Below are 27,924 nucleotides of genomic sequence, written 5' to 3'. Positions count from 1 at the left end.
GTCCTTGGAGCTTCATTTATTGCCACACTGTTAAGAAACGTTTTGCCTAGATAATGTTGGGATGATATGAGGAGCTACTTTAGGAGCAGCTCCGTGAAGAATACCTTCCATCACCATATTCTGCAAGAAGCTGACGCATTTGTATTTTTATGGTTACATGAATGTTTACGGCATTGTATGTTTTGCAAAATGCATGCACTTTATGAAGCTTTTCTCTAGTTACTTAATAATCATTTCACAATACATATTAAGAGGATAGTGAATAGCAGCTCTGTCACTAGGCAACAGAACAGCGTGACATTCAAGAAGGGGGGTTTCATATGGGGATTATAGTCATACAAAAAAGGAGAAAGCCAGCCCATCTTTTTAATGGTTCTTTATGGTTTTGAAAAACACACAGCATAAAAAAGTGCCTTCAGCACCAAACCCACAGGAAATAGAAACCCAAGAATCTTCTGAATAAACAGCTGAGTATCTCACTAACGGCAGATGCCGGCACGGTGGATACTGTGGAAAGCACAGGGAACCAACTTGGTTTCCTTTTTTTAACTTAAAAGATGTTCACAAGTTCCTTTGGTGCACAATGCAGAATGGTGGCTGCTGGAGGATGGTGGAAGATGCACATCATCACCGTCTAAGGGTGGGAGTTCATGTGGAAGGCTATTAAGAGGAGAAAGTGATGGGAACCCAAGCCCTGAGCTGTTTCTTAAGGGAGGGAAGGATTAAGTGGTCCAAAATACTGTCCAGAGAGTTTCATTGCAGGACAAGTCTCTGCATTGCCTTTCTCTGCCCTGTATTGAGGTGGTCAACAGAGCAAGAATGACACCTGCTTCAGATGGAGGCTCTATAGGGACTTTTTGTGGCCAATGTTATCCTACTTCTAAGAGATGAAAAAGGATATGAATATGGTACAAGGGCTCAACAATCCGTACTTGGGACACAAAAAGACAAACTTATTGATTTTTGTACACCCCAAGAAGGGACATGGTGAGAATGGATTAGGCCCCCATGAACGTGGAGCAAGGTTAGGCTCTCTGAGGACTTCAAAGCAGTGTTCAGTATTAAGCTGGAAGACTCCTTCAGTGCCTACCTTGAAAAATACATCTGTGGCGCCTCAAAAAGTGTCAAGTGTGAGACTAATAGAGCACCTCTGGGTCAGCACTGGTGGGGCGGATGCTAGCACCAAATGCATGACCATAGTTACTCATTACCATTCTGGCCTCAATGTATTCTTTTGTGGCACTGGTTCAATCTCTCATCACCTTCAGGATGAAGCTCTTCCCTTGTCAGGTTCCTGAGAAGTTTTACTTGGAAACATTCTCATAAGCTTGGTTCTTTTCACTATCATGTTTAGGAACACTGTTTTACCCTGCATAATATCAAAGTTAATGTGTGAATCATCTTCATGACTGCAACAATTCCTTATGAACTCCATAAAGGTTCATTTTTCTCATCACCTTTACGACCTCTCGATCTTCACTAGTAGGGCCCTTTCTCTTCCATACATAAATTACTGCACTTTTTACATTCATATTCATCTTCATGAATTGGTTCTTTATGTTTACAACCATCATGGTCCATCTCCTTATCCCATTCATGACCTCAGTCCTTCTTAGATACCTCTTTGACCTTGGCTACTGGCTCGGTCTTGGTCTTTTGTAACTGTTTTGGTGCTGGTTCTCATAGCCCCACCCTTTTAGTTACTATTAACCACAAAAATAGATTATCCGAGATATGGCGAGGACCGGCAGCAGTTCAACTGTGGCTAAAAGTTTATTGCAACTCTACAAGAGGTTGAAAAGGTATTTAAAATGTCTATTCACAATGGGATCTTTAATTTAACATTGAAAACAATTTATGTCCATGATAAGTCATTGCATTCTGTGGCACATCCAATGGCAATTAATAGGCAATGCTGTTGCCTCCAGCTGTAAAGGTTTCTGCCAAGGCAAGGCACCACGACGGTCACAGTTGCACTACAACATAGTTTCCTTTATCATAACATGCAGTCAGCCTTGCACAGCTGCCAATGAGGTTAGTGCTCTCTCAATGCTTCTGGTGCTCTGATCAGCCATTCTCACACTGCTAAAGATGTGGAAAAAGGTGGGAGGGAGTAGTATTTGGCTTATGTGGCATATGGCATCAATCCTTTCCTTTCCGGCTTGCTATTATTCAGTTTCTTAGCTGTCCTTCGAGATTTCTTCAAGATCCTCCAGGGTGATGTCAGACACAGACACCCTCCAATAGGCAAAGTTGCTGAATTCAGGGCAAAGCAGAGCTGACGTTGTCTCCTGGGAAATAGGTGGGAAGATAAGCTCCACAAGTTCACTAAGTCGGGTATACCTAATAAATGAAGGAAAATTGAATTAATATTTGCGATGAAGAATAGACAAATATAATGCTAAAGTAAACATTTTTGAATACTCAAATGTACTAAGTTCACATTTTAAATAAAAGTTATATGTGCCTCAAATTACAGATGTGGCAAGGAAATCAATCACATGTTTATCATGTGTTGCATGTCTTGTGTTAGGACTGTCGTCTGCAAGCTCACAAGTGCCTTTTTTAGGTTGAGCTGGGCAGCACATGCGCTGCTCTGCGAGGCATGCTGTATTGAGGTAGGTAGTTGAAGCTCAGCCCACTCTTCGCACACATTTTTCATTGGCTTGTGTCAATGTCCACTGTAAACTGTGCCTGTTCATTAGTCAAAAAGCTTAGTAGTCCCTCCTTAGTACTGCCTTGTCTCATTTTGTAACCTCTCATGGTGACACCCCCGTTATGTGTGTTGTTGCTCGGTAGGCTTTAATTACAGCCTCCGAGCACTATTTTCTCAAATAGGTTTGTCCTGCCTACTGTTACAGGTAGGACACTCTCTTTCCTAGCGCTTTAAAAATCTGTATGGCACGCATCTGCAACGCAATAGGTCTCGCATTTGCGAGAGTTTAAGCTATTGGCATTATAAATAACTATGCCTTTTATTTATCTGTTTTAAAAACAACACATAAATAAAAGGCATTGTCATTTACAACGCCAATAGCTCCAACTCTCATGAATGAATATCAGGCACTGCAGGATATGCTTCCTGCAAGGCGAAATGATTGAGGTGTGTTGCTGTATGAGAAATCCAGATACAGCATGGTACTACTGGAGAAAAGAATGTGACAGTCAGCAAAACATTTTTAGGGGAAATTGCAGAAATGTAGGCATAAAGTCCAATTGGACAGGTGGGTAGTATAAGAGCAAGGGAATCCAGTGGTGTACATCTGTTCAAGACTTACGAAGACTTAGTGGCTTTAGTGAGCTCCTGGATGAGTTCTCCTTTGGGATTAACAGTGAAAATGCGAGATTCTGGCAGTCTAACTTCTTTGTAGGCGTACACATCCTGTGGCCATAAAAACAAGAAATTCAAAGAGTGAGAAACTGCTTACGAGCAAGAGACAGATGAAAACATATGGCAGAATTAAGTCTGAAAGAAATTGTAAAGAAACAAAAAGGTTTACGGAGGGAAAGTGAAAAGGGCCGAACTGTGTGTTGTCAGAAATACAACAGAGAGAAAAGGAGAAAGAATGAGAAATAAAAAGGGGCATCACAAATGGTGGGTTGCACATAAAAGAATCATAGAAGAATGTATTGGGCGAGAAGCTTAGTGAGGAATAAAGAAGGAATCAAATGATGTAAAGAGAGTAACAGTAGCATGAAAGGTAAATCATAGGAAATGTAAGAGAGAAACAATAGAGAGAGGGACTGTGCAGGAATCTGTTCACAGTCTCTCATGCACACATTTTCAGACTGATATCCGAGTGATCTACAGTTTTCTGAGCGCTGTGTTCACCAAGAAAGCTCAAACCAACATGGGACCTTGCACTTAATGAAAAATAACCAAATAATTAGATGTCAAGGGACAATGGAGATCCTGACAGCATAAGGACAAAGAAACTAAAATGATATTAAAACATACACACACTGTAACTCATGCTATATCACAGAGGGGCAGAAACTTACTTAAGACTTAGACAACTGGAGTTAATTCAGGTCTCAATAATGTTAAACTCATACACAGATCATATGCAAAACTGTCTGATAGTTGTAAAGCCATTTAGTGTTTATCTGCATAGTTATGGAAGTCAACACGTCCACGAGACATGATCAGCAGCAGATGATGCAGTGACTGAAGACCGATATCAAATATAAGTGATTTTGTGACATGTGAGTCATATCAACCTTGCCAGGATGAGTTATCTTGAATTAGAAATGAATACTTTATTGTTTCTCTGTGTGCACTGTTTGGAAATTTCTATTGCTTGACAATTGTATTTGTGTCCATACTTAGTGATGAGCGGGTAGAGATGCACAAGCCAAAGCCGGCTAAAGATGTCCTTTCAGCTAGAATAACGCTTCGCTCTCAAAGAATCACCATCGTAAGAGTGTTTACTGGATCACCCTTCCCCATGTACAGCGTTGTACTGGTCAGGGTAGCATCGAACAGCTCTTTTGAAGTCTTAGGTCTGACGAGACCTCTCTTCTAGAGAGGGAGGAAACATGGCAGGGAAATGGCTTCATTAATAAAGAAGTTTGGGATGACCTTCAGTATGGGTGAGCTCATCAGGTTTTCTAATAATGGTGAATCATTATAAGTTGGCAAGATGGCTCAGTGAGATAAATGCTCTCCACTAACAAATGCGATGTTCTGCAGGTCGTTATTTGGCAAGGCAGGCACCGCTTTCCATTTTTCCAGGTCAATAATTTGAGTACCAGATATTGAGTATTTACGAACAATTGCTATTTACTGAACTCAGAAATGCAGACGTGTGGTAGGCTGTTATCTCACAATTGCAGAATGAACAACTGCCACTCGTATGGCATCGTGGCAATGAAACTGTACACTGATCACAGGTGGGCCTTCCCGTTTGGTTTCCAAAGTATGTGACTGTAGTGTGACCTGTGTGGAAGAATTGACATGTGGACTGGCCATGTCACCGTGAAGGAGTTGCTGCTCATACACATGCTCAAGCTTAACATATTTGTGCGACAGACAGAATGCTCTTCATGGAGTTTTAATTTAGCTATTATTGAGTTCCTTCCTGGGACATGCGTTATCCTGTTTTGCATTGTGGATCACTATGTTCGAGGTTGATGAATACGTTTCTTACTATTGGTAATGCTCTTTGTGGTGGATACCATTTAACTCCATCTAACTCCAGATTCATCACCTTAGAATCCTCCCCGGAGTCAGGCTGGTTCCAGAAACTTTTTTTCAGCAGTGCTCCTACGCGCTGCTAGCTGGCACCGTGTTGACTCATGACCACCCTGGAAGTGATAAACCAGAGCTGTGTATAAAGCACTACCCTTGGATGCTAACGTCAGTTTCTTATGTTTCCCTTTATGTGCCCTCAGACACATAGAACTGCAACATTTTAACTTGTAACTTATTTAGATGCTAAAAAGATGCACTTTCAAAGAACGGAGAAGGGAAGGGGAGGGAGGAATCTGCGATTAGTTAGAGCATCCACTAGAAAGAGATTTACTGTTGGTAAGTCACTTATTTTTCAGATAGATACTTCTAAACACAGATTTTTCACCTTAGAATAGGTACCAAAGCAGGTCTTCTGCAGGTGAAAGGTCTGTGGAGCTTACTCATATAAAAAAAACATGCAGAACACCAATCATGCTCTGACAGACGCTGCTTGCTCAGCTCAACCGCTCTGCCCTTCAGGGACTCTGACAAGTGGTTCGTGATCAGGGAAATTCCCCAGTGCTCCAAACAAACCCAGAGGCACAAAGCCTTTGGACCTCTTGACTCTCACTGAAACCTGGCTCAATGATTCCTCCTTAACATTCATAACAACTCCCGAAGTGAGAAAAAAGGGGGGTCAAAGAGAGAGTTTAAAGACCAAACCACAGATTTAATCCCATCTTAACCACATCTTGAGTCTGCAACATTGTGTGCTCCAGCGCGCTGCTCGTAACCGAGGCGTGTTAATGTTGATTCGTACACAATTTCCTGGAGGCGGCAGATGCGCAGTGATGGCGATATTAATGGTGCAAATATAGAGAGTTGACAAGCGCGTGTTTGTGCATTCATAATGGGTGCATTTCATCTGAACAAACAGCGCATTTAATACACATAGAGCGATCTTTTGCTAATAGGGGCAAGATCAGAACTAGGGCATTAGCATCTAGGAGTATGTCTCTCCACAAATAGCGCTTTCTCGAGACGAATAGTCCTTTGACATTAATATTTGGTTATCAGTTTGGCACTTGAGAGTTAGTGTTAATCTGAATAAAACAAAGGCCCCTTTTTTTTTAACACTCGGGACCATTCAATATGTTTTTGTTTTTATTCCTTGACTACATATCGCAAGTTGATTATTTTCTAGGAATTGAACAAGTGACAAACTCTTACTATAAATATAAGTGACAAACATCCAATGAATAAGTTAACCATGTCTTTCGAGGTGGTTTCTCAGGAGTCTTCCTTCTTGTAAGCAAAGTAGCCCATTGTCGAGTATAACATCAGAGTATATGGTACACTATGAAGGTGCAGCGATAGTGATTAGAACTGTTCTACATGCTCCTCTGAATAGCATATTTTATTTACTTCCCTACAGGGCAGGGTCTCCCATACCGGAGTTGTTAACGTGTGAGGTGAGGTTTTTATCTCATACAAAACAGGTGAGTGCACCAGCTTAAGTTTTTTTGAATGGCGGTGCAAGCAAGCATATAAGATATGATTTACGTAGCTATTGAATGATATTTAGCTATGAGATACCAGTTTGAGGGCGCTTAAAATTTGGTCCATCGTTTAACAATGAAGATGTATGTGCTTATCTTTTGCAGGTGTGAAGATCACTCCGCTTGTATTGAGGCATTTCTATAAAGGTTGTATTCTGACGACTATTGTCAGCACATTTCACTTTTCCGAAGAATGCAGTAGCAATCTTATTTAGGCCCTGAAGAAAGCCTGGGCTAGGGGTCCTTTAGGCTGAAACTAGTCGACCATATTGTGAAGCAGTCTATTTATTGAAAACTGCATTTTAACAGGATATCTCCATTAAAGTAATTTTCTCTCTCCCATATCCATTTTTAATCTCACTCACTAGCACTGCACTGACTATTCCATCACCCAAGCTACCGATATCCACTCTCAAAAGGAGATAACAGCAAATCAAGTAATTTTCTTCTTTCTTGTTTGCATTTCCTTCTGTTTGATGTAGCCTGATCGCAATCCGATCCACAGTATCTCTCTCAGTGATCTGGAAGAGTTGTGGTAAGAAGGAAGGATATTCAAGTGATGACAATGACCTCTCTTGGTAGTTGATGGACATCCTATCATCTGGCGAAAGCTGCCTCTTTTTATACACTCTTTCTGTGTTTTTTTCATTTTTGGATACACGCTGGGCGTTTTTAATCTTAGTTGTTGTGATAACCTGTTTTTTGCTCCTCCGAGGCCACCAGATTCTATTGTAGTTGTGATCAATGATTCCTCCTCCCCTGTTCTCGACATCTTAATCCCTCCTGATTATGCCATTACCAGATGGATTGACTTGTTAAAATGGGGGGATGGCATTGCTTGCATTCATCGCTCTAGCCTCACTATAAAGCAATCTCAAAATGCTTTGCTGTCTTCGTGCGAGCAACTAGTCACCGAAATCTGGAATAAGGGCAAGATTGTCTGTGTGCTCCACACGATTTAGGGTGATAATCTGCTCTTCATCGAGCAAATCATGGAGGTCATTAGCTCGTGATCGGACCCACTCTGCCATATCTTCCTCGGAGACTTTAACGTTCATTGGAATGATGCAAAGGATCCTTTAGTATGCTCCTTTAAGGCTTTCCTCTCCGATCTCAACTTCTCACAGGTCTGTAAAGGGCCTACCCACATCAAGGGCACCTCCCTCGACCTTATCGTAGCTAAAGACAATATCATACAACTGGGTGACATTCTACCCTGTCGCTGGTCGGATCATCAAATTTCCTTCCACATCCTGGAAAAGTTCATGCGCACAGGGCCAACCTCTTAAAGCTAAACAACTGACTCGTAATCGGAGAGACAACATTAATGTTCTAACTTCCTTCACCAAGAATAGGCTTCAGCCACCCCCTAACATGACCAACCTGGACGATCTTTCTGATCACTACATTAGCTCTGTGGCTAATATTTTCTACAATATTGCGCTGAAGCAACTCAAAAGGATTCCAGTCAAACAATCCAAACCTTGGTTTAATGGCTCTCTAAATGATGAATGTCAGAAACTTAGGCTCTCAGAGAGGCTTTGGAGAAACTCACCCTCCACTACAAGCCTCATTCAGTTAAGGAAGGTGAGAAGAACCTACAACAAACACATTCATATTGCTAAAACCGACCATTTCAGGGCTCAGCTGGGCGGCGCTAAAAATAGACACAAGAAACTCTTTGAAATTATCAAGCAACAAGCTAACCACTCTTCCAACCTTATCTTGACACCCTTGACCTCCCTTCTTAGTGGGGAGGACTTCTCAGTTCACTTCTCTGAAAAGGCAATAAAAAGTGAACTGGAGCTGCAACCACCCACTCCCATTTTGCGGCCTCTGAACTACACCACATCATCGATTGAACCTTTGGAAGTGTCCTTCCACATAGGTTGTGCTCCTAAAAACGATGCCTCTTGGTATTCCTTTCTCCTTCCAGATGACACGGAGCTGCTCCACTCTATGGCGTCCTTAAAACCTTCCAATCATTTCAGCGACCCACTAACTGCTAAGTTTTTTTAAGATACCTTCCAATCATTTCAGCGATCCACTGTAGGAGAGTAGAATCTGCTTCACATGTTTACCCCAACTTTTTGCTGGTGTTTCACTGTTTTTCGACTTTAGTCTTGCTGGGACCCTGCTATTCAGGGGTTCCAGCATAGCTGCTTCCTCTCTAAATTGATTGCATGTACCTTAGGTACACTCCAGATTGGATTCTGGGGGTATCCTAGTGAGTCCCTAGTATATGGTATACTATATACCCAGGGCATAGGTATCCCAGAGGCCTACCAGGGTCTGAAGCATGTATTGTGCCACCCCTGGAAAGCCATTCAAAATGACACCACAGGTCTGCTACTGCAGCCTGGGTAAGGTGGTACATGCACCCCTTACTGAGGTATAGGTTCACTATACCTCACCTATCACTGTACCTAGTAACCTATCAGTCAACCCTATGACAGGCCTTATCAATCCTGAATGCAGGGTGCTTGGTTATATGTGAGAGGGTGCCCAGGCATGAGCTGAGCCCCTCTGCAGCCTTCAGAATCTCTTCTCCGGGGTTGTCAGTGGTGCAGCCTGACCATATACTTTTAAGTGAATTATATCCTAAACGGTTAATGCTAACTTTGGACTGGCTGCACGGAAACATGTCGTGTTTGGTGTCAAACACCTTGCAATCATAACCACACATCAGTTCTTGATGTGAGGATATGATCCCACCCTTCTAGAGGGAGAGACATGGCAGTACTGGTATACCCGGTACAAATCTAATAGAGCCCTGGCATCACAAAATGGATGCTGCAGCCACAGATACGGGTCTGGCCTCCTGCTGCTGACCGAAACTCAGGCAGGGGAGGCCTGGACAATAGGTTTCCTGTCACAGGGAGGTGTAACCACCTCGCAGACAGGTTTATGTGTATTGGGGCTGGGTGGGAGCACTCTCTGAGTGCTTTGAAGTCCTGCACTGGGGGCACATTTGGTGTATCTGTCCATAGTCCAGCTCAAACCTGTTCAGGGGATTCCAGCCCCTGCTTTGGCGTGAAACTGGACAAAGGAAATTGGTGTAGCCACCCCTCTTTCCAAACCCTCCCATAGGCTAGTCCAACCCCTTTCTTAGGTATAAGTAAGGAACCTCTGTAACCAGAACTTTAGATATCCCTGGTCGAAACTCTGAAGCTGAATCGTGGAACTTCGACGCTCTACTCAAGACTGAAGAAATCTCCCTTGGGGTCAAGGAGTGACTCCCCTACTTGGCAGGCACCAACGAAGCATTTTGCCAGTCTACATCTCCGAAGCTCCCACCGGACTCCGAAGCATTTGCAGCCCAGAAAGAGGATTTCCAGACATCTCAGAGGCCGATCCGAGTCCCCAGCAAAGCTGAGACCCGCAGCCCTCGTGAGTAGCGTGGAACCTGAACTCCTGACCACCGTGCACTTTTGCAAGTGCATTGACTTTTCAACGTCTCTTGGGAGTCGTGCTTGGGGTTACTTATAGCCCCCACCTCGAGCAGAGAATCCACAGAAGATTGTCGGCCTAGTCACCCCGAGTGACCCGTGAGCCGCCATTTTGTGTTTCCTCTCAAGGTCTCTTCGCGATCCCTGGCCCGTCGACTGGTGGGTCCTTGAGGGGGCAACTTTGATTTTCCTTGGGCTTCCCTGGTTGCTCCAGACGTGCCTTGACTCCCAAGCAAGTGGTGAGTCCCTCAGACCTTGCTGGTCTTCACCGAAGCATCTTTCTCCTTTCTGCGTGGGTTGCTGTTGCCAAGGATTGTTGTGTCCAATCCGGGCACCGACGCTGCAGCACTCGACAACCTTCGTCGGACAGCTTGAATCCAGCTCCTGGTCGTCCTCGACACCTCCTGGTCCTCGTGGCTGAAGAGTCAAGCTTCACCTTCACCTGAAATCACCCGACATCGGTGGGCATCCGCCTATCGTCCTCCTGGTCACTGGCTAGTGACCCAGACTCTGTCCCCTCTGCTTTCAGGTTCTTCTCGACTTTGATCCAGGCTTGGAACTCTTCGGACACGTTGCATCTTACCAGCAGCAGCACTTCTTTGCCAGCTCCCATTGAAAACCACGACGCGACCCGACACCATTTGACACCTATGCACCCGGCTTCCCTGGGTGAGGTAACAAGAGTACTCCGGTGCTCCCGTGGGTGTTGACCCTAGAACTTCTTAAGTCCCAAAGGGTTTGGTCCTGACTCATTTCTAAGTGTCCCTAACCTTTAAAATTCTAACCGCAACTTTCCCCATAGAAGCTAACGGGAGCTCGCAGATGTGTTCTCACACTGCCCGCGGCCCATGTGGGTCCCCTGTGTCACTACCTTGGGTGGTTCTTTGGGGTCCCAGTGATTCTACAGGCTCTAGGCCGTGTGTCTAGTTAAGTCGTGGTTCTTATACCTCTATTTTAGTATATGGTTTGGTTCGCCCCTAGGGCCTGATGTGTATTTGTGCTATTTTACCGTCATATTTGAAGTGTAACTTATGTGTTTTGACCTCTAGTCTCATAAAGAGACTAGGAGGGTGTGTTTAGAAATAAATACATATATTTTATATATATATACCTGGTGTGGTTGCCGTTCATTTAGCCATTCAAGAGATTATAGACTGGTAAAACAAGCTGCTTTACATTTCTTCAAGACTTAGCCTGAAGGCTGCTCTCCATAGCTACCACTAGGATAGCTTTCAATAAAGGTTGTCTTTAACCTATAACCAATAAGGGGTTGTTTGGACTGGTACAGGGTGCCCACTATAATTAGTGGGCAGCATATACCAGGACAACTTCTCACTTCCACTACTTGCTAGGTTTTTTAAAGATCTCAATTCGACCATTCTTCCTCTTTTGTCCCAGATCATTCATGAATCTCTCTTGCAGGGAAGGATCCCCGATTGCCTCAAGATTGGTCAAGTCACTACCATCCCTAAGAAGCCCAACACTGATTTAGCTGATCCTAACAACTTTCGGCCTATCACCAGCATCATGACTCTAGCTAAATTGCTCGAGAAATGAGTCAACACACAGCTCTGCGACCACATAGAGAAATGTCAACTCCTTGACCTCTACCAGTCCGGTTTCAGAGCAGGGCACAGTACTGAAACAGCACTAACTCACATTGTTGATGATGCCCTGAGATCCATTGATTAAAATGTCCCTTGTCTTCTGATCCTTCATGACCTGTCCTCAGCATTTGACAACCATCAAACATGAACACTTGATTGCTCTTCTTCAACATAGGATGGGTCTCTCAGCACCGGTCTTAAATTGGTTTGCCTCTTTCTTACATAACTGCACACAAATAATCAAAGTTAACCATTCCCTTGCAACCAGTAGCCCCGTCACGATTGGAGTTCCTCAAGGCTCCGCTCTCTCGCCTACTCTTTTCATCCTTTGTATGGAACTACTCAGATATTCTGAACCGTTCTAACATTCATTACCACATGTATGCTTGTGACAAGCATCTGTACTTGAAGATCTCCTCTCCAGAGGACATAAAAACTTTAAATGATGCACTCTTACAAACTCAACAATGGCTAGCCCCGAACCATCTTTTGTTAAATACTCTCAAAACAGAATTCCTTCTGATTGACCCCCGCAACCACTCTGCACCTACCCTGGACTGGCTTAAACAACTCACTGCTCTTAACTGCACCCCTCATGTGGTTGAATCTGCTAAATCTTTAGGTATTACCTTGGACAAATACCTAAATATGCAGGCTTACATCAGTGCAACTATTAGGGGAGCCAATTTTCAGCTCAACACCCTTAAGAAAATCATGCCTTTCCTTCCACCTGAGGACATCCAGCCTGCAGTTCAATCCCTGGTTATCTCTCGTCTGGAATATGGTTTGGTGACCTATGCTGGCCCACCTAAAGCTAGTTTGGCCCCGCTCATAGCCACTCTAAAGGCATCGGCCAGGCTCATCACTGGCTCCAGAAAGCATGACCACATCACCCCTGACCTTATTCAACTAAATTGGCTGTCTATCGAAGCTAGGATATGTTTCAAGATTGCTTGCTTGACGCATGAAGCCATACATTACAACAACCCGGTTTCCTTGGCTAAAAAGCTTGAACTATCTGGCTCATGTCGGAACTTAAGAAGGAGTTTCACATCCGTATAAAGAGGGGGCTTGTGAAAGAGTACAGGTTAATGCTGTTAATGTTCTCTCAAGATTAGCCATTTGACATATTTCTTAAAAGTTGCAGTGGAAGGGCTGGCTCTGATCTCGGGAGGAAGAGTGTTCCAAATTCTTGGAGCAAGACCAGTGAAGGCACGATTGTAAGTTCTTTTCTTTTTGAATTTGGGAGGTTTAAAAAGTAGGGTGGACGTACTTTTATACCGTTGGCTCAATTTATTTTATGCTTGTCTGTTCACTTTTTATCTCGTTCTATTTACCTTCTGAAAATGTACTGGGCCCTCCAGACTGGCTGACTCTCACGCCCCTGACGTTGATTGTTTCCCGCCTTTGTTTGACAGTGTGTTTATTTAACTACATCATTTGTGCCATTGTGTTGGTTTATTCGTGCTTTCGCCACTTTGTACAGTGCTCTGATACACGTAAGGGTCATGTTTGCGCTTTATACAACTTTTCAAAGAAAACAAATACAGCAGGAAGACCTTCAGGGCCAGACGAACCGCTCTCCTGATCTACATGTCCCCCAAGATGACTTAACCAGCTCAGAAGGGACGCATTTGTCACCATCATCTGCTCTGGAAGGGAAAGAAAGAGGGGCCTGCCGCAGGAACAATTCTGGTTGAACTACTATCAACACTGCAGATCATGAGCCATATCCTCGGATATTTGGATGACGTCTGTCAGATACCTTGTTGCTGGGCCAACTGATACTTCACAATTCCATTGCAGAGCCTGAGTGCCACCAGATGCAGCTTACAAGGAGGATGCAGGAGGGTAAGGGAACAAAAAGCCTCACAGATGCACTCAGCATGATTTAGGACCAAGGCTGAAACACTGGAATCAAAGCCTGAATGTCCTGGACTCACGATGGCAGACTGAAGAGCCGGAACTGCACTGCATCCAAGCCAGCTCCATAGAATGGAAGCCTCTGAGAAGGAATTAACTGCAACTTTGACTTGTTGATAGTGAACCCCATTGATGTCATGGGGTTTGATGTTTTATGTAGGTGGTCAACAACTGACTATTGCATGCCCGCCTTCAACAGCTGGTTTTAGGATAGGGAAAGACTGGTATCCCTAACTTCCTAAGATGGGCGACAACCACCATCATCACTTTCGTGAACTCCCGAGGGGCCCTGATGAGGCCGACTCAAAATGCCCCTGGCCTACCCTGAACCTCAGATAACATCTTTGGGACTGCAGAACGGTTATATGAAAATATGAGTCCTGCAGGTCCAAAGACAGTTTCTTGTCGCCCGGGTGCATTGCAGACAGGATCTGGGCCAATGTGAGCATTTTCAAGTTGTCTTTTCACAGAAATGCATTTTGACAGACTGAAGGTCCAAAATTGGCCTGACATTACCGTGCTTCTTTAGGACAAGAAAATAGTGAAACTAACATCCCTCTCTCCTTTACAAGTTTCATAACCAACCTATAGCACCCTTGTTGAGTAAAGGAAAACATATGCTTACCAAAACCTCAATCCTCTTGAGATTCCCTATACGGAGGAGTGGTAGGGAATGAGGTAGGATTCACCTTACTAGTTGAGGACTGAACCATGTGGATCTCTGGAGTAGCATATTTGTTAAGAAAATCAGGGTAATGCAAAGCCAGTCGGTAAAGTCTGGCCACCTGCCTATTTAAAGGTTGGCAGGAAAATGGAGCAAAGGTTCAAAAGCAGCTGGTTCAGAATGCCAAATTTCTAGTATTATCTACTGGCGGTCGCCAGTAGATAGTTATAGTTAGGACCACGTTTCCATAGGAAATCCGCAACATTCTATTTGGAATAACTTTGGCGCCGGTCGACGAATCCTCGCGAAATTTTCAAAATAGGTGGGGCGCTATGCTCCGCTCCTACCCTGAAAGTCTCGGGGGGATTCGTCAAGCGGGGGCTGAGAAAAAAGGGGGGTCCCAAAACACGTTTTTCCCATGCATTTTTCCATAGGACCTTTAGACACAGCTACAGCCCGAACGGCTGAACAGAGTTACTTGAAATTTGGCAGAGAGGTAGTCTACAGGTCAAGGAAGTGCCTTTTGTAGGTTTGGTGTAAATCTGTTCAGTAGATCCTGAGAAAATAGCCTTTAAATCAATATATATATATCTGTGGCAGCTTACGGTGCGCTTACCGTGCGCTTACGGTAAGCTTACCGTACGCGTACGGTGCCGTGCGCGAGCGCGATTCTGATTGGCTGTTCGATATTAGTAAACATTCGAATCGGTCGAAACCTGGAAGCGGCGGCCGCCATTTTCTATCTTGCACTCTGAGGGGGAGGAGGAAAAACAAAGGCAAAAAACATGTAAAGGGGCTGTTTAGACTGCTCCCAACCACCTAGCCTTGATGAAGGTATCCCCTAAGAACCCCCAAGGCAAAAAATTCAAATTTAATTTTTTTTGAAAAATCGGCGATTACGCTTACCGTACGGTAAAAAAATTAAAAAAAAAAAAAATTCTCCACACACTCCACACCCCGTGTTCAAATGGTGCCCGAAGGGCACCAATTGTACATGGCATATGAATGATATTAAAAAATCAAACATTACCTTTCACAAGGAAGCGCATAATATGTCCTCCATGTGCGCACGGTGCGCGAAGCGCATCGTGCGTACATGGCCCATCCAGCGTAACGTGGGCACGTGGTGCGCGTAGCGAACCGCGTGCCCACCGTGTGTGCACGGCACTAACTGCGTAAAGTGGGCGCGCGGTGCGTGAAGCGCACCGCGTGCTCACTGTGCGCGCACGGTGCGCGAAGCGCTCCGTGCGCGCACGGAACAAACTGCGTTAAGTGGGCGCGCACGCCACGAATGGCGTAAAGTAACTTAGCATTTAAAAAACCGTACAAATTCACTGAAAAAACCATAGGTTTCACATACGTTATAGTTAGGAATTAGCATTTAAAAAACCTTGCAAATTCAATGAAAAAACCATAGGTTTCACACATGTTATAGTTAGCTGGACATTTTACTGATAAAAAACCAATGAAATTCCCCCGTTATAGTTAGTGCAGGCAACTATAACTCACGCGACCGCAATCCTCTGCTGATGCTAATACTGTATTTAGACAATTATTTGCCCATGTCTTCTTCCATAAATTTTTAGCTATACATATATTAGAAATATTTTTTTTTCATAAAGACACATATGTCATCAGCAGAGGATTGCGGTCGCGTGAGTTATAGTTGCCTGCACGAACTATAACGGGGGAATTTCATTGGTTTTTTTATCAGTAAAATGTCCAGCTAACTATAACATGTGTGAAACCTATGGTTTTTTCATTGAATATATATATGTTTTGGTCTAAATTGAAGGCAGCTGTAAATCCAGAACCTCAGCTGCCCTATGGACTGCTAATGCAAAGGAGGCACCTTCTTTCCCTGGTGGTCCAAGTAGTGAGTCAAGCCCTGTTTTAGGATAGGTGTCAAGTCATCTGGCCTCTTGCAAATCTATGTAGATGGTAAGATCTGTGAAGTGAGGGAAGAGATATCCATCTCCATCTTTGCCACCATCATTCACATCATGGGAGTTCCTTGCTGTGAGTCGGAGCCAAAAAAGATAACTGACACTGCTGGCATGAATGCTCTAGTATATGCACAGGGTCAAAGTCAGGATGCAGAACAATCAGTTAGGAATTTGCAATTTCCCTAGCATGGCATCAGCTGAGACTGAGCCAAAGTCAGTTCATTGTCTTGCATCCATATCAGTAACAATGTTTATGTGGAAGGGAATAGCACAGTTCTTGGAGCCAGAATGTAATTTTGTGCCAGTGTCCGTACGAGGCCCATAATGGGTACCAAGGAGGTCAGACCGGCGATAAAGATGGATGAGCAAGCGGGTACCTGACTGGTGGCCCCTCTGTTCCTTGGGGCCCAAAGGATTGCCAGAGGGAACCGAAAGCACACCAAAAATATGCAGCATGGCTTCCCTGAAGGCTTCAATCTATAGCAGCATCACCGATGATCAGTTCAGGGGAAGCCGGGGTGCACCATGGCTGATTTGAGGAACCAGCTCCATGATCGGAGACCTAAAAATGGAACAACTGACATTGTGATGCCCTTGTATCCTCTCTTTTGGTTCAGAGTGGTGAGATGTGGTTGGGAACGGCTTTGCTTTTTTATGTTTGTGCTTCAACTCATATTCTCGCTCACCAGAAGACTTTGAAAACAAAGTTAGCTTCTAGAGGATCAGCCTTGGGAATCGGGTCAGAGACAGCAACTCGGAGTGGGACTTACTCAAAGGTAGAGGAAACTTTGTGTGTTCCGCGACATAGGACGTTGCCTTCCAGTCCCAAATTGCCTTTGGGTGCATGAGCTTACATTTACCGCATGACTTTGAATCGTCATCTGGGTCCAGTGCTCCTAGGCTCCAAGTTGTGGTTCCTTAAATGCAGTCCAGTAGTGAGAGCACAAGTGAGTATGAGGCTTAAACTCTGTGGGAATGCATAGGTAAGAGATTTCACTACAGCATCCATTTGCAAATCCAGGGTAAATACTGCACTTAGGAGGACTCTTAGACTTTTTCTTGTATTTGTTCGAGGGGACACTGCACTTTGATCTTTCAGGCCAGGCCTGGATCTGCTGTGCTGGATTTTGGTATTTTCTGCTTGAAGTAAAACAAAGTCAGGTATTTATGTCAGGAATGACTTTAAATTCAGAAAGCCTACTCTAAAGTCCAATAGGTTTATGTGATACAACTGTATTCTGGTCAATCAGTTTCTCTGCACAGGCAGTTACTGTAAGTGAGCACTGTTAAATTGTAATGCCACATATGTCATAATTGATTGAGTTGATACAGCCTTCTTCATGCTCCTCTCTTTTGGCACCCCAAAAGTACCGAAAAAGTCTATCATGTAGTGTTGCTTTTGTGCCAATGAATAAGCATGGTGCAAAAGAGCACACAAGTAATAAGACTGGTGTACTGTTGTATGAGAAAATGAAGAATGTTTTGTGTACATAAATAAATGCTTACTGTGCTATGCTTTAGGTTGTTTATAGGTAAATAAAGATATGAAGTGAAAAAAAGCAATTTAAAAATAATTCACCTATTTACTGGCATTCCAAAGATCAATATATAAGACTGCATTGGTGGAAAGAGGAAAAGTAAGAGACCTGTCTCCTCACCATTGCCTTTATCATTCATGCTAAAGATCTGGAAAGCATCAGAGTTCGGGCCAAAAATGTTCTCGAACATCTGGCAACTCTGATATAGAGTAAAAAGACCCAGAGAGGAGTCTTACTCAAATGGAGATTCGTCTTCATTGATGGTTTAATGTCATGTAGGACACTTCTTTGCTGAAGATAGCTTAAAATATTAGATCAGAGCCAGAACTGACTTTGGCGTCCAGCTGTGAGCGGAGTGGAAGTAGGAGTGGCAGGCGCTGCCTTCTGGGGTTGGGATAGGACAGTGCCAGAGGCAGACTGAATTGATGTTACGTGGGGTCAGTCAGTGCCAAAGAAGCACTCAGTAACAGATTTCTGACTGCAGGCCCGAAAGGTCTGTGGGGCTGCAAATGCAGCAGAGGGATCCAGAACCACCTTGAATAGGTGCAGCATGGCCTCTTAGAAGGCCGCCATTTGCAGCGGAGTACACTGTGCCCACAGAATTCAAGTGTATTAGCTCCAGATTCGGCATCCATTAGTACTTGAGGTTGATGCAGGAGTCGAAATTTTTCGAAACACAAACTATGTGACGACTGTTTTTAGTGGTTGCAAACAGAAGATCGGGCCATTTGCGACTGATAAAAAGGGTTGTAGTATGTACAAACCCTATTTTGAGAGTCGGTAACCTATTACAACATTTGCTGCAGGTCACAGAGTCACGGTTGGTGGAGTGGCACCAAAGACGGATGTCCTCTGAGTCCGTAATTACACCCGTTTGCAACCCACACAACACACTTTAAATCCAGTCGTTTTAGGGAGTGACTTGCCTTAACACAGTAAAGACATTTGGCAAATACTGTAATTGGTAGGAGGGAAGCTCAGGATCTGAGTTCAAGGTTGCAGAAAAAGAGGAACTAGACTGGGCACACAAGGAGGTGCCTTTATGCGGCTCTGTGTTAACATGTCCAGTTTCAGGATGGAGTCACAGCGGAAGCTGATGGAGCTACCTGCTGCTAAATAGGATCTTTGGCCAACATTTTCTGTATCCAATCTGCCACCAGGGGAGATTCACAAGGTGAGGAATACGCAGATTAAGCACAGCTATAAGAAACAAGCTTTTAGTACCAGTGACAAAAAAACCAATGAAAGGGAACAAAAAGGGAACAGAAATTAATGATAAAACATCAATTCTATGATTCACATTAGATTATAAGATCGGCAGTATGCATGTCCAATGCAAAATGCATTCTTTAGCTATTTTTGAGGGCTGGATCATTTAATCTTTCTAGAAAATATCAGGAGTCCATGCAATTTGTTTTTATTTATTTTAGGTATTAAATATAATGCAGATATAATCCAAAGTAGCAATGGAGTGGTTTTACAGAGAATACTTATCATATGTAGCAGAAGTTCCTCTAAGATGAAATGTATAGAACAGTAAGGTGTGGAAAAGACTCATGCAGTGATTAGACCACATCACACAATATGTTTGCAATGTGGCACGTTCTGTCACTAACCAAGAAGCAAGAATTATTTTAGCTAGTCCCAGAACTGATCCTTCAATTTTCTTTCACACAGGTAAAATAGTTTGGCCAACACAATACTCTTTTTTGGGATAGGCAATTACATATGAAAAATCTAATAGATTTTGGAAAGAAATCAAGAATGATCACCTACATATACAACCAAAATAAAAGATGTTGGTGTTAATGGAACCCTTTCAAGAAGGCTACAGTCCAAAGACAATTTTGATAGGTTGAAAAGATATCTCTACAACTGGCTCAATGGCAACACTCAATCATGTTTCTTTGCTAAGCTACTTTTTTTTTTTTTTTTTTAAACAGGGCATCACTCTTTTTGAATGATGAGAGATGAAACCATCACTGCACCATTGTGTTGAATACCACTTTCTCTCACACACTCTCTCTCGCATTTATTAGCAAACTAAAATACGAATAAAATATTTCTCTGTTTTGAAACACAGTGGACATCAGGGAAGGCTGAACCAGGAATTTGAGGGTCCTCACCCACTATCCCCACCCCTCTCCAACATTTGATGATTCCAAGATTGCGCTTTAGTGAAATCTCCCTGGTGGTATGATCACGAATATGCAGAACGTACATTATACTAAATAAAATAATGTTGAAATTAAAATAAAACACATACCATAGTTTTGAGTAAACTGGCACTCGGCGCCAACTTACAGATGGGCCTATTGCTCCTGCCAATCATCCCACTTTCTGACCTCTGACAAAAGGCAGTCAACGCAGCAGGGATTTGAAAAAAACATTTACGGGTGACTCACATTAGTGCGGTTTCCAAAGGCAGCATAGAAAGGGTGACGTTGCGGGTTGAAGAGGTTTCGTATATCCGTAAGGCATGCAATTTTGAAGACCTCTGGCTTCTTCTCGATCACTTCCCTGTAGAGGAGAGCAGAGGAAAGCAGCTGCTTTACATAACACACCACAAAAGTACTAGTTCTTAACTAACAGGTATTATTATCCATCTTGATGGAGATGTTAGGTTAGCGGCACCTGTATGGTGAACACACTGCCACGGGTGTGACCTTGTAGCACTTCTGGCAGCCCAGTGAATTTCCATGTGGCTCACAGGTTATCCTCAGACACCATATCTTGGTTCAGACTGGCGATGCCTTCTTGTTCTACTTTGCTGTGGGTGTATGATTCGGTGTTTAAGGTCTGGGACTGGGGGTGGGGGGTAGTTTATTGGTATCACGAGAAAGCCTACTACGGGCTCCATTTCGTGTTCATTAGAAAGTGGCTCTACATTCCCAAACCCCCCCCCCCCCACCGCCCTTACCCCCTCAACCAATACCTTTAGGGTTGAAAGCTCTAAGTACTAGTCATAAGTCCCTTTGTGAAATGGACGAGGTGAAGGGACACTTTATTTCGCACAGCCAAAGTATTCTCTCTACAGTAAATGAGGAAAAGAATTCAGAGTTTTTTTGTTCCATCAGAGTGAATTGTGAGTATGCCTAAGATGTGTCCGGGAACAAATATTCCAATTGCTAGGGTGACATCAGAAAGGTTTAACTAGAGGAAGATTAAAGGTAAATAACTAGAGAAGCATTCTCCCTGCTTTAAGGGGAGTGGAAGATCGGACAAAAATGTGTTCCTTTTTATGATTTTTGATGTGGTCACCTAGCCCAAATATTTCATTGCATTTACTTTCTCTTGACCGCCTCGGTTAAGCAAACCAAGCAGGATACTGATTCATTTTTTTATTTGCCTGTAAACGCCAATATTAAACTAACCAGTGTATAAATAAGTTGCACACTCTGTCTCTAATATGTCACTACTACTCTGTTTGTTCTATATTACTCTAGCCCGTAAGTCATTCAAAAAAGGGACACAAGTGTTTTATTAAGTTACATACTTATACTGTGGCCAATCACACCTATTACAGTTATGTCTCAGGAGTTCAAACACGACTTTTGGGAGGCAAAGACTTCATGCAGAGCTGGTAATTTTCTACTGCATTTCTACTAAATGGTTTCCAAAAGTGATTATCTCTTGATCTCTACTAACTGCAGGTAGGCCATCATTACTTGAATGCATGTTTCCAACATACTTTACAGGCCAAATTTACTGAGTAATACTGAAGATATATTTGCGAATTACACAATTTCAATCTCAAATCCCAGGAAATTCACAATTGGGTGCATAATGTTGAACTCTAAGGTATAAGTGAAAATCATTTAGCAACAAATTAATTGAGGCATTTTTGGTAAATCAGTTCTTATTGTTAATAAATACTGTATGTCAGAATTTAGCAGATTACAAGACTGTTTTTTAGAAAGAATACAAATCCACAAGGAGGGACATTCTGGATTTAGGAAAATATATTTATGAAGACTTTAAAAGGGACAAGGACAAAGCACTGTGTAAAGAAGTTATTTCAGTGGCACTGTGCACGACTTCTGTGAGAAGGTGGAATATAGAGTAAAGAAAAGATACTTATTAGAGAATATTCTTAATCAATATTAGGTAAGTCATCAGGACAGTGGACAGCATACAATAACTATTAACAATAATAACAAGTCAAACTGATGACCTGTATACTTACCTATGCAAAGCAGAAAAGAGGCTGCTTGGGGCTAAGAGGACAGGACCCATAGGCAAAGCACAGCCCCTGTCATTCACCCACTGCAAGTAACCTTTGGTGATGTTGGCCATGCCGATAGCCCTGGCAGAACAGTACAGAAACTTGTATCCATTCCTGAAAGAGAGGAAAGCATAGGGTAACCCAGCTGGTCATACTTTGGCAACCCAACATCAAACAAGCAGTACCTCAAATAATTCAGAAGCTAGTATTGACGTGGTTGGTAACTTCTTGAGAGTTGATAAGCTCAGAGAATAGGAATCATCAGTAGAGTGTATGGGGAAGGGGAGTCCAGAGACGTAATAAAGCTTTAAAATATATATTGAGCAAGACATTGTACGCTTAGATTGCAGGCATATAACAATACACTGGTAACTTGATCTAAAAATGCATGAATGACCGATATAATACAAACTATGTCAAGATCTGATTTATCTTGTATTCCAAGTAGCAAAATATTTATTTAATATACAGGTAAGAAAAATTAAAAAATATCATTCGAAAACTTTCTACTCAGCTATTCACAAGCTTCTTTTGTGGTAAATTTCAAGACATTTCTAAGACATAAAACAGTGAATCATGATATTGATACAATGTGTTGCTGCTAATAGTCCAGAGACGGAGTCGGAAGTAGGGATGGTCAGATGATCCGGGTAGCGTCATAGCTACAGGGGTAATTGCTTATATGTCTTAATAGCAAGGAAGAAAGATGCAGCAGCAGAAAGCCAGGAAATTATATATATATATATATATATATATATATATATATATATATTTATAAAGAGTGGCATTGTGCTCCAGGTATCAGTAGGTTGACAAACAGGAGATTGTTGATGCATATTCCACGGAAGTGGCAGGGTGAAACAGATGCCACACTGCTGCTGGAAAGTATGAGAAAGAAAGATTAGGGCATTTCTTCATGCACTGGACCCTGAACATAAAGACTCTGTAATCTGTGCCTCTTGTGGTGGCAAGCATACCTAGCTGTGGGGCTTCTCACTGGCTAAAGAGGGATGCAAGAATTTGGTCGCTGAGAAAACACTGGATCATTTCAAAAAGATATCAGTTTAGTTAATCTGAATTTATGTTCTGCACACCTGGAATGTGCGTCGCCACGACCAAATTGATAGTCTCTTTCTGATTGTTGTGCTTCTCTCTTTAGATAATATCCTTCTTTACAGCTGTTTTGGAACCAGGTGGACTTCGTTATGAACAACAACAAAAACAGCTAGAGAGTGAAATGGACATCTCTTGGCTCTGACATAAAATGTTTGCTCATATGCTGACCACTTTTTGTGAATATTCGATCACCCATGTGAGGACAGCATCCCAGCATTGATGGATCTGTTAAAGGGTTTTTCAAGAAAGATCTTATTTATAAATATTCTTCCTCTGATGCCACCATGTAAATTACTCAAACCGTAATGGAAAAGGTGTCTCTTGTCCTCTTAATGCCTGCCACTCTGGTAGCAACATTTACTAAGACCCTCAAAGTTTTCTCATAGGGAGAAATGAACACATATGATGCTAGCAATCCCATAATGGGGAAAACTGTATTGATGATAGAAAGTGATTTGTCTTGAAAGGTGTGAACTTCTATTGTAGAGAAGAATATGTCCTCAAACAAACAATTTTATGTCCGTATGATCAGCATTGCTCTTAGATTCTGCTTGGTCTCTAATGTTATTGTGTGGTTTGGACATGACATTGTTTATATGGAGCCACAGGCTCAGTAGGATTTCTTTCATCATCCTGAAGTGTGCAATGCCTTTCAGAAAAAAATCTGACATGGAAGTACTTCTAGGAGCAGACACATAAAAATGAAGCCTCCCTAGGAAAACTTTTTATTGGTATGAGGAAGCACCCTCTTTGCAAGCCTGTATGACATACGGCCTTCCTAATTAAAGGGAGAGAAAATAATTGGCAAAACATCTACACTGTATAGTTGTCAACAAATTTGCTCATCATTTCAAGATCTAAACGATACAGAACCTCCTTTTCCTTAAAAGAAAATTGCAGACGTATAAAGAGGATATAAGTGGCCCTATTTACACAGAGGCTGGACAGCCTGAAAAGCATTGAAGATGAAGATTTAGCTCTGACAGAAAGACTACTTTCAAACTTACTCTTCCTCCTTCCATCTCAGAATTTTGTGGATGGATAAATGAAACACAAAAACTACAGCTTTCATACGACTTGTGTACAAATGTATCTATAGATTATCACTTTTATAGATTTTCTCATTTGGTGACCAACGTTACTATAATCGATAAACAAGCAAGATGAGGGGATTGTGGTCTGCTGAGTGACATGGGTGGTGGCATGTCCCTAGAAGCAGTGCATTGTTCTTGGACAAATGGTCTTGAATTATAACCCGATACCCTAACACTGAATATTTTTGTTCTGTAATAGCTGTTATTTTTTGTACCTATCTTCTAACTGAACAAATTGTACACAATCCTTTGCTAATGTTGACAAGTACATCCCCGAAGAATTAGCGGCATAGTACCACGAAACACATGTTGGTTTGTAATTTTTTCTTTGTAATAAACTGAAATCAGATTTAGAATCTCAGAACTATTTAGAAAATATACGTTCGATTTGATTAATTTGGACTTGTAAAGTGCACTGCAGCCCCAACTAGAATGCCATGGTATTCTAGAGATTTGATATCAAATAATTAGAAATATTGTTTTTAATTAAATACTCCCCACCAAAAAGTAAGTATTTTTATAATAATTGTTGTAGGCTCTCGATAGTTAACAGGCCTGTCGTATGATTTCCGATCTGGCTGGTTTGACTGTGTGCATATGCTTGTATGCACATACAATTTATTCTATAAATTACCCTATAAAAGATTGACTAGTTTTTGACCCTACCAGATATGCGGAAGTGTGTATATTTATAAGTGTGTTTCATTTAGACTGGGATATGTGTATCCATGGTTTTCCAGTCTCCATGATGAACTCTCTTTCCATGGAAGAGAGTTCTGATTTGGAACGGTACTGTTGTAGAGGGAACTGTGAGGATTAGTTATATGCAGCAGTTGAGGATGGTGGCTGGAGTTTCTTCCGAAGAATAAACAAGAAATTATTATCATCACTCTCTTGCATGGAACATTATTTTCTTTTCTAACAACAACTTTGCTCTCACACTGGCAACAAGGAGTGCCTCACAATGGCTTGTACCGGTGGTGATTGCCTCCTACCCTTCTGCTGAGACTTGCCCATGTGGACCTTCATCATCTGAATAGGGAGGTTACTGAAGACAAGTTTACTCTACCAAATAAAACGGAGATGGTGACATTAATGGACAGCACTACGTTTTTTTCCAAGCTTGATTCAACGTCTACCTACCATCAGGTCAAATTAAGTGAGGATTGGAAAGATTTAACAGCTTTAATTACACCTTTTGGTGCATTCCATTAATACAAAATGCCATTTGGACTTTGTTCAGCTGCTTCTGTTTGTCAGGGATTTATGACGTTTTTGTTGAAGGGCATTGCTGGAGTGAAATCCTTTAAAGATGAAGTGCTGATTTTTGTGACAATTTGATTGATTATGTGACTAGAGTGAAAGAAGTACATGGTATATTTCAACAGAAAAGTATGACGCCAAAAAATTGGCAAGTGCAAGTTTGGTCAGTCACAAATTACATACTTGGTGCATGTTATTCCTGGTGAGAAGGCCAGACCTCATCACCACCATAATTGCAAATGCCACAACCTTCCAAGAAGAAGGAAGCTCCTGGGCATGGTGGAATTTTATGCATGCTGTGTTCACAACTTTGCCAGTTGTACTGCGGCAATCAGGGGTCTTCTCAAGGAAGGGGTTCAGTTTGTTTGGACTGAGGAGTGTGACAAAGGGTCTGGAGATCTTAAGGCTGCATTGGTTTCTGCTCAGTATTTAAAGAGTTTGTGCCAGGGAGGACTTGCGTACTACTAACTGATGCGAGTGGGAAAGGGTCTGGAGCTCTTTTAAAGCAGGAAGGTGAAAAAGTCACCATACCCTTTGAATCTAGATGCTTGGGACAGGCTGAGGAAGTTTTTAACTGAGGTGTTTGCAAAGGAAGTCAATCATAGAAAGATTCTTACAGATAATGGGTTGCCACTGATTTTTAAATATATGGAGTTTGTTACTGGGTAAAAGGGTATATTATCATCCGGAAACAAATGGGATGATTGAAAAGTTTAACACACCATTGAAGGAAGCTCTTCAAATTACTAAGGATAATAGAAGAAATCGGGTTCAGGCGGTAAAGAAATGTGTGAAGGAGTACAGATTTACATCCCATTCTACCACAGGTGTCCCTTTGTGATGCTCAAGAAAAGGAGGCCTTACACTGGCGGACCACCCTTGGTTGAGAAGCTATACTAAGGATGAGGTGAGGTCTGGGGAGATGGTGACGTAAACCAAGGTGAAGGAGAAAAATACAGAGTGAAAGTAAAGTAAATTAAGACTATTGCAAGACAGCTAAGCCCATACTCATTAATGTGGGTGAAGCTGTCAAAGTAAAGTTGCCTGAGAGAATCAGAGGTCAATCGCAATTTCGTAGAACATCCCTTTAAAAACCTCATGTTTTTAAAGGGGAGGCCAAGCAGGAGGATGGTCGCATCTGGAATTTTAATTCAATTGTAATAGTGAAGGAAAAATTATTTAGGGAATGTTTATTTTGTTAAGGGGGAAGAAATGTGGTAATGTGTATATTTAGAAGGGTGTTTTATTTAGACTGGGATATGTGTATCCATGGCTCAACAGTTCCATGTCGAACTCTCCTGCCATTGAAGAGAGTTCTGATTTAGAATGGTACTGCTCTAGAGGGAACTGTGAAGATCAGTTATCTGAAGCAGTTGATGGTGGTGGCTGGAGCTTCTTCCAAGGAATAAAAAAATTAATTATTATCTCTCTTACGAGGAGCATTTATTTCCTGTGGTAACAACAACTTGGATCTCGCACATCTCTCCCATCACTAATAGCCTGGGGGAGTATGGCTCGGGGATCCTCCAAAGCCATAGGCAGCACTTACGCAATCGAGTACAAGCCCAATAAGCATGCAGTGCTTACTGAGTGCAGTATTAGGCTGGGGGAGAGAACATTCTCTTACCAAAGGTATCCAGCCTCTTGGATTACCTATCCGGTGGAGTGATAGGGAAAGCCTCGGGTTGATTCGGGATTTGGGGGGTGGACCACCAACCTCTCCGGAGGTGGATGCTGGTTAAGGAAATTGGGGCCCCCTGGAGTGGGGCAATGGAGGCAGGCAATTGTCCTATGCACAGGAGCCCCTATGTAGGGCTTGGAACAGGCCCAGAGTAGGACGCCTGTAAGGGCGTCATTGAAGGAGAGTAGGAGTTAGAGGGGGTGACTCCCGGCTGAAGCGCCTCGTTTAAGTGATGAGTCTTGACAGCCACCATGGACAATTGAAGGTCCACGACCTCAGCTGCTTTAAGCACCACCATTGCGAGAGAGATTCACTACTCCAGAGCCACGGTAGAAGAAGAGACCAGACCAGTGTCATGTGAGGTGCTTAACACACTGGCCTCTGCCAGTTCCTCATCTCATACCAATTGTCCTTTTCCTAATCGGGGGCCTGGTAATCATAAGGGTCCATAGACTCTCTCATTCTGTGTTGGAGTCAGGAATAATGAAGGGGTTGGTGTTGCCATGGGGCATTGGCGGTGCTGGGGGAGGCAGCACTGGAGTGGTCTCGCAAACAGCTCCACACCAGATCCAGCATGGGATCCATGGGGCCCAACTGGCACTCAGGGCGAACCCGCTGGTGTGGATCCAGTAGGGGCCCCTTCTACACCCATGCAGCCAGACGGTGCTCCAAAGGGACCAAGCCAC

At 42.8% G+C, this 27,924-nt stretch overlaps 1 protein-coding gene across 6 annotated transcripts in view; it reads right to left on the bottom strand.

Moving 5' to 3' along the window:
* Positions 1-361: 361 nt before the first annotated feature.
* Positions 362-27,924, bottom strand: part of LPIN3 (lipin 3) — a 319,561-nt gene continuing 291,998 nt past the window's right edge. For all 6 annotated transcript variants that reach the window (XM_085619183.1, XM_085619184.1, XM_085619182.1 and 3 more), the window contains 4 exons: positions 22,046-22,198; positions 20,265-20,379; positions 3,279-3,382; positions 362-2,343 (listed from right to left, as the gene is read on the bottom strand). In XM_085619183.1, coding sequence (XP_085475309.1) covers positions 2,181-2,343; positions 3,279-3,382; positions 20,265-20,379; positions 22,046-22,198 — 535 coding nt within the window. In that variant the 3' untranslated portion in view covers positions 362-2,180. The remainder of the gene's footprint in view (positions 2,344-3,278; positions 3,383-20,264; positions 20,380-22,045; positions 22,199-27,924) is intronic.

The sequence above is a fragment of the Triturus cristatus genome, chromosome 7 (genome assembly GCF_964204655.1).
Source record: "Triturus cristatus chromosome 7, aTriCri1.1, whole genome shotgun sequence".
In the NCBI taxonomy this organism is placed as follows: domain Eukaryota; kingdom Metazoa; phylum Chordata; class Amphibia; order Caudata; family Salamandridae; genus Triturus; species Triturus cristatus.
The sequence above is the reverse complement of the archived record's forward strand: the minus strand, read 5'-3'. Positions and strand labels throughout refer to the sequence as shown.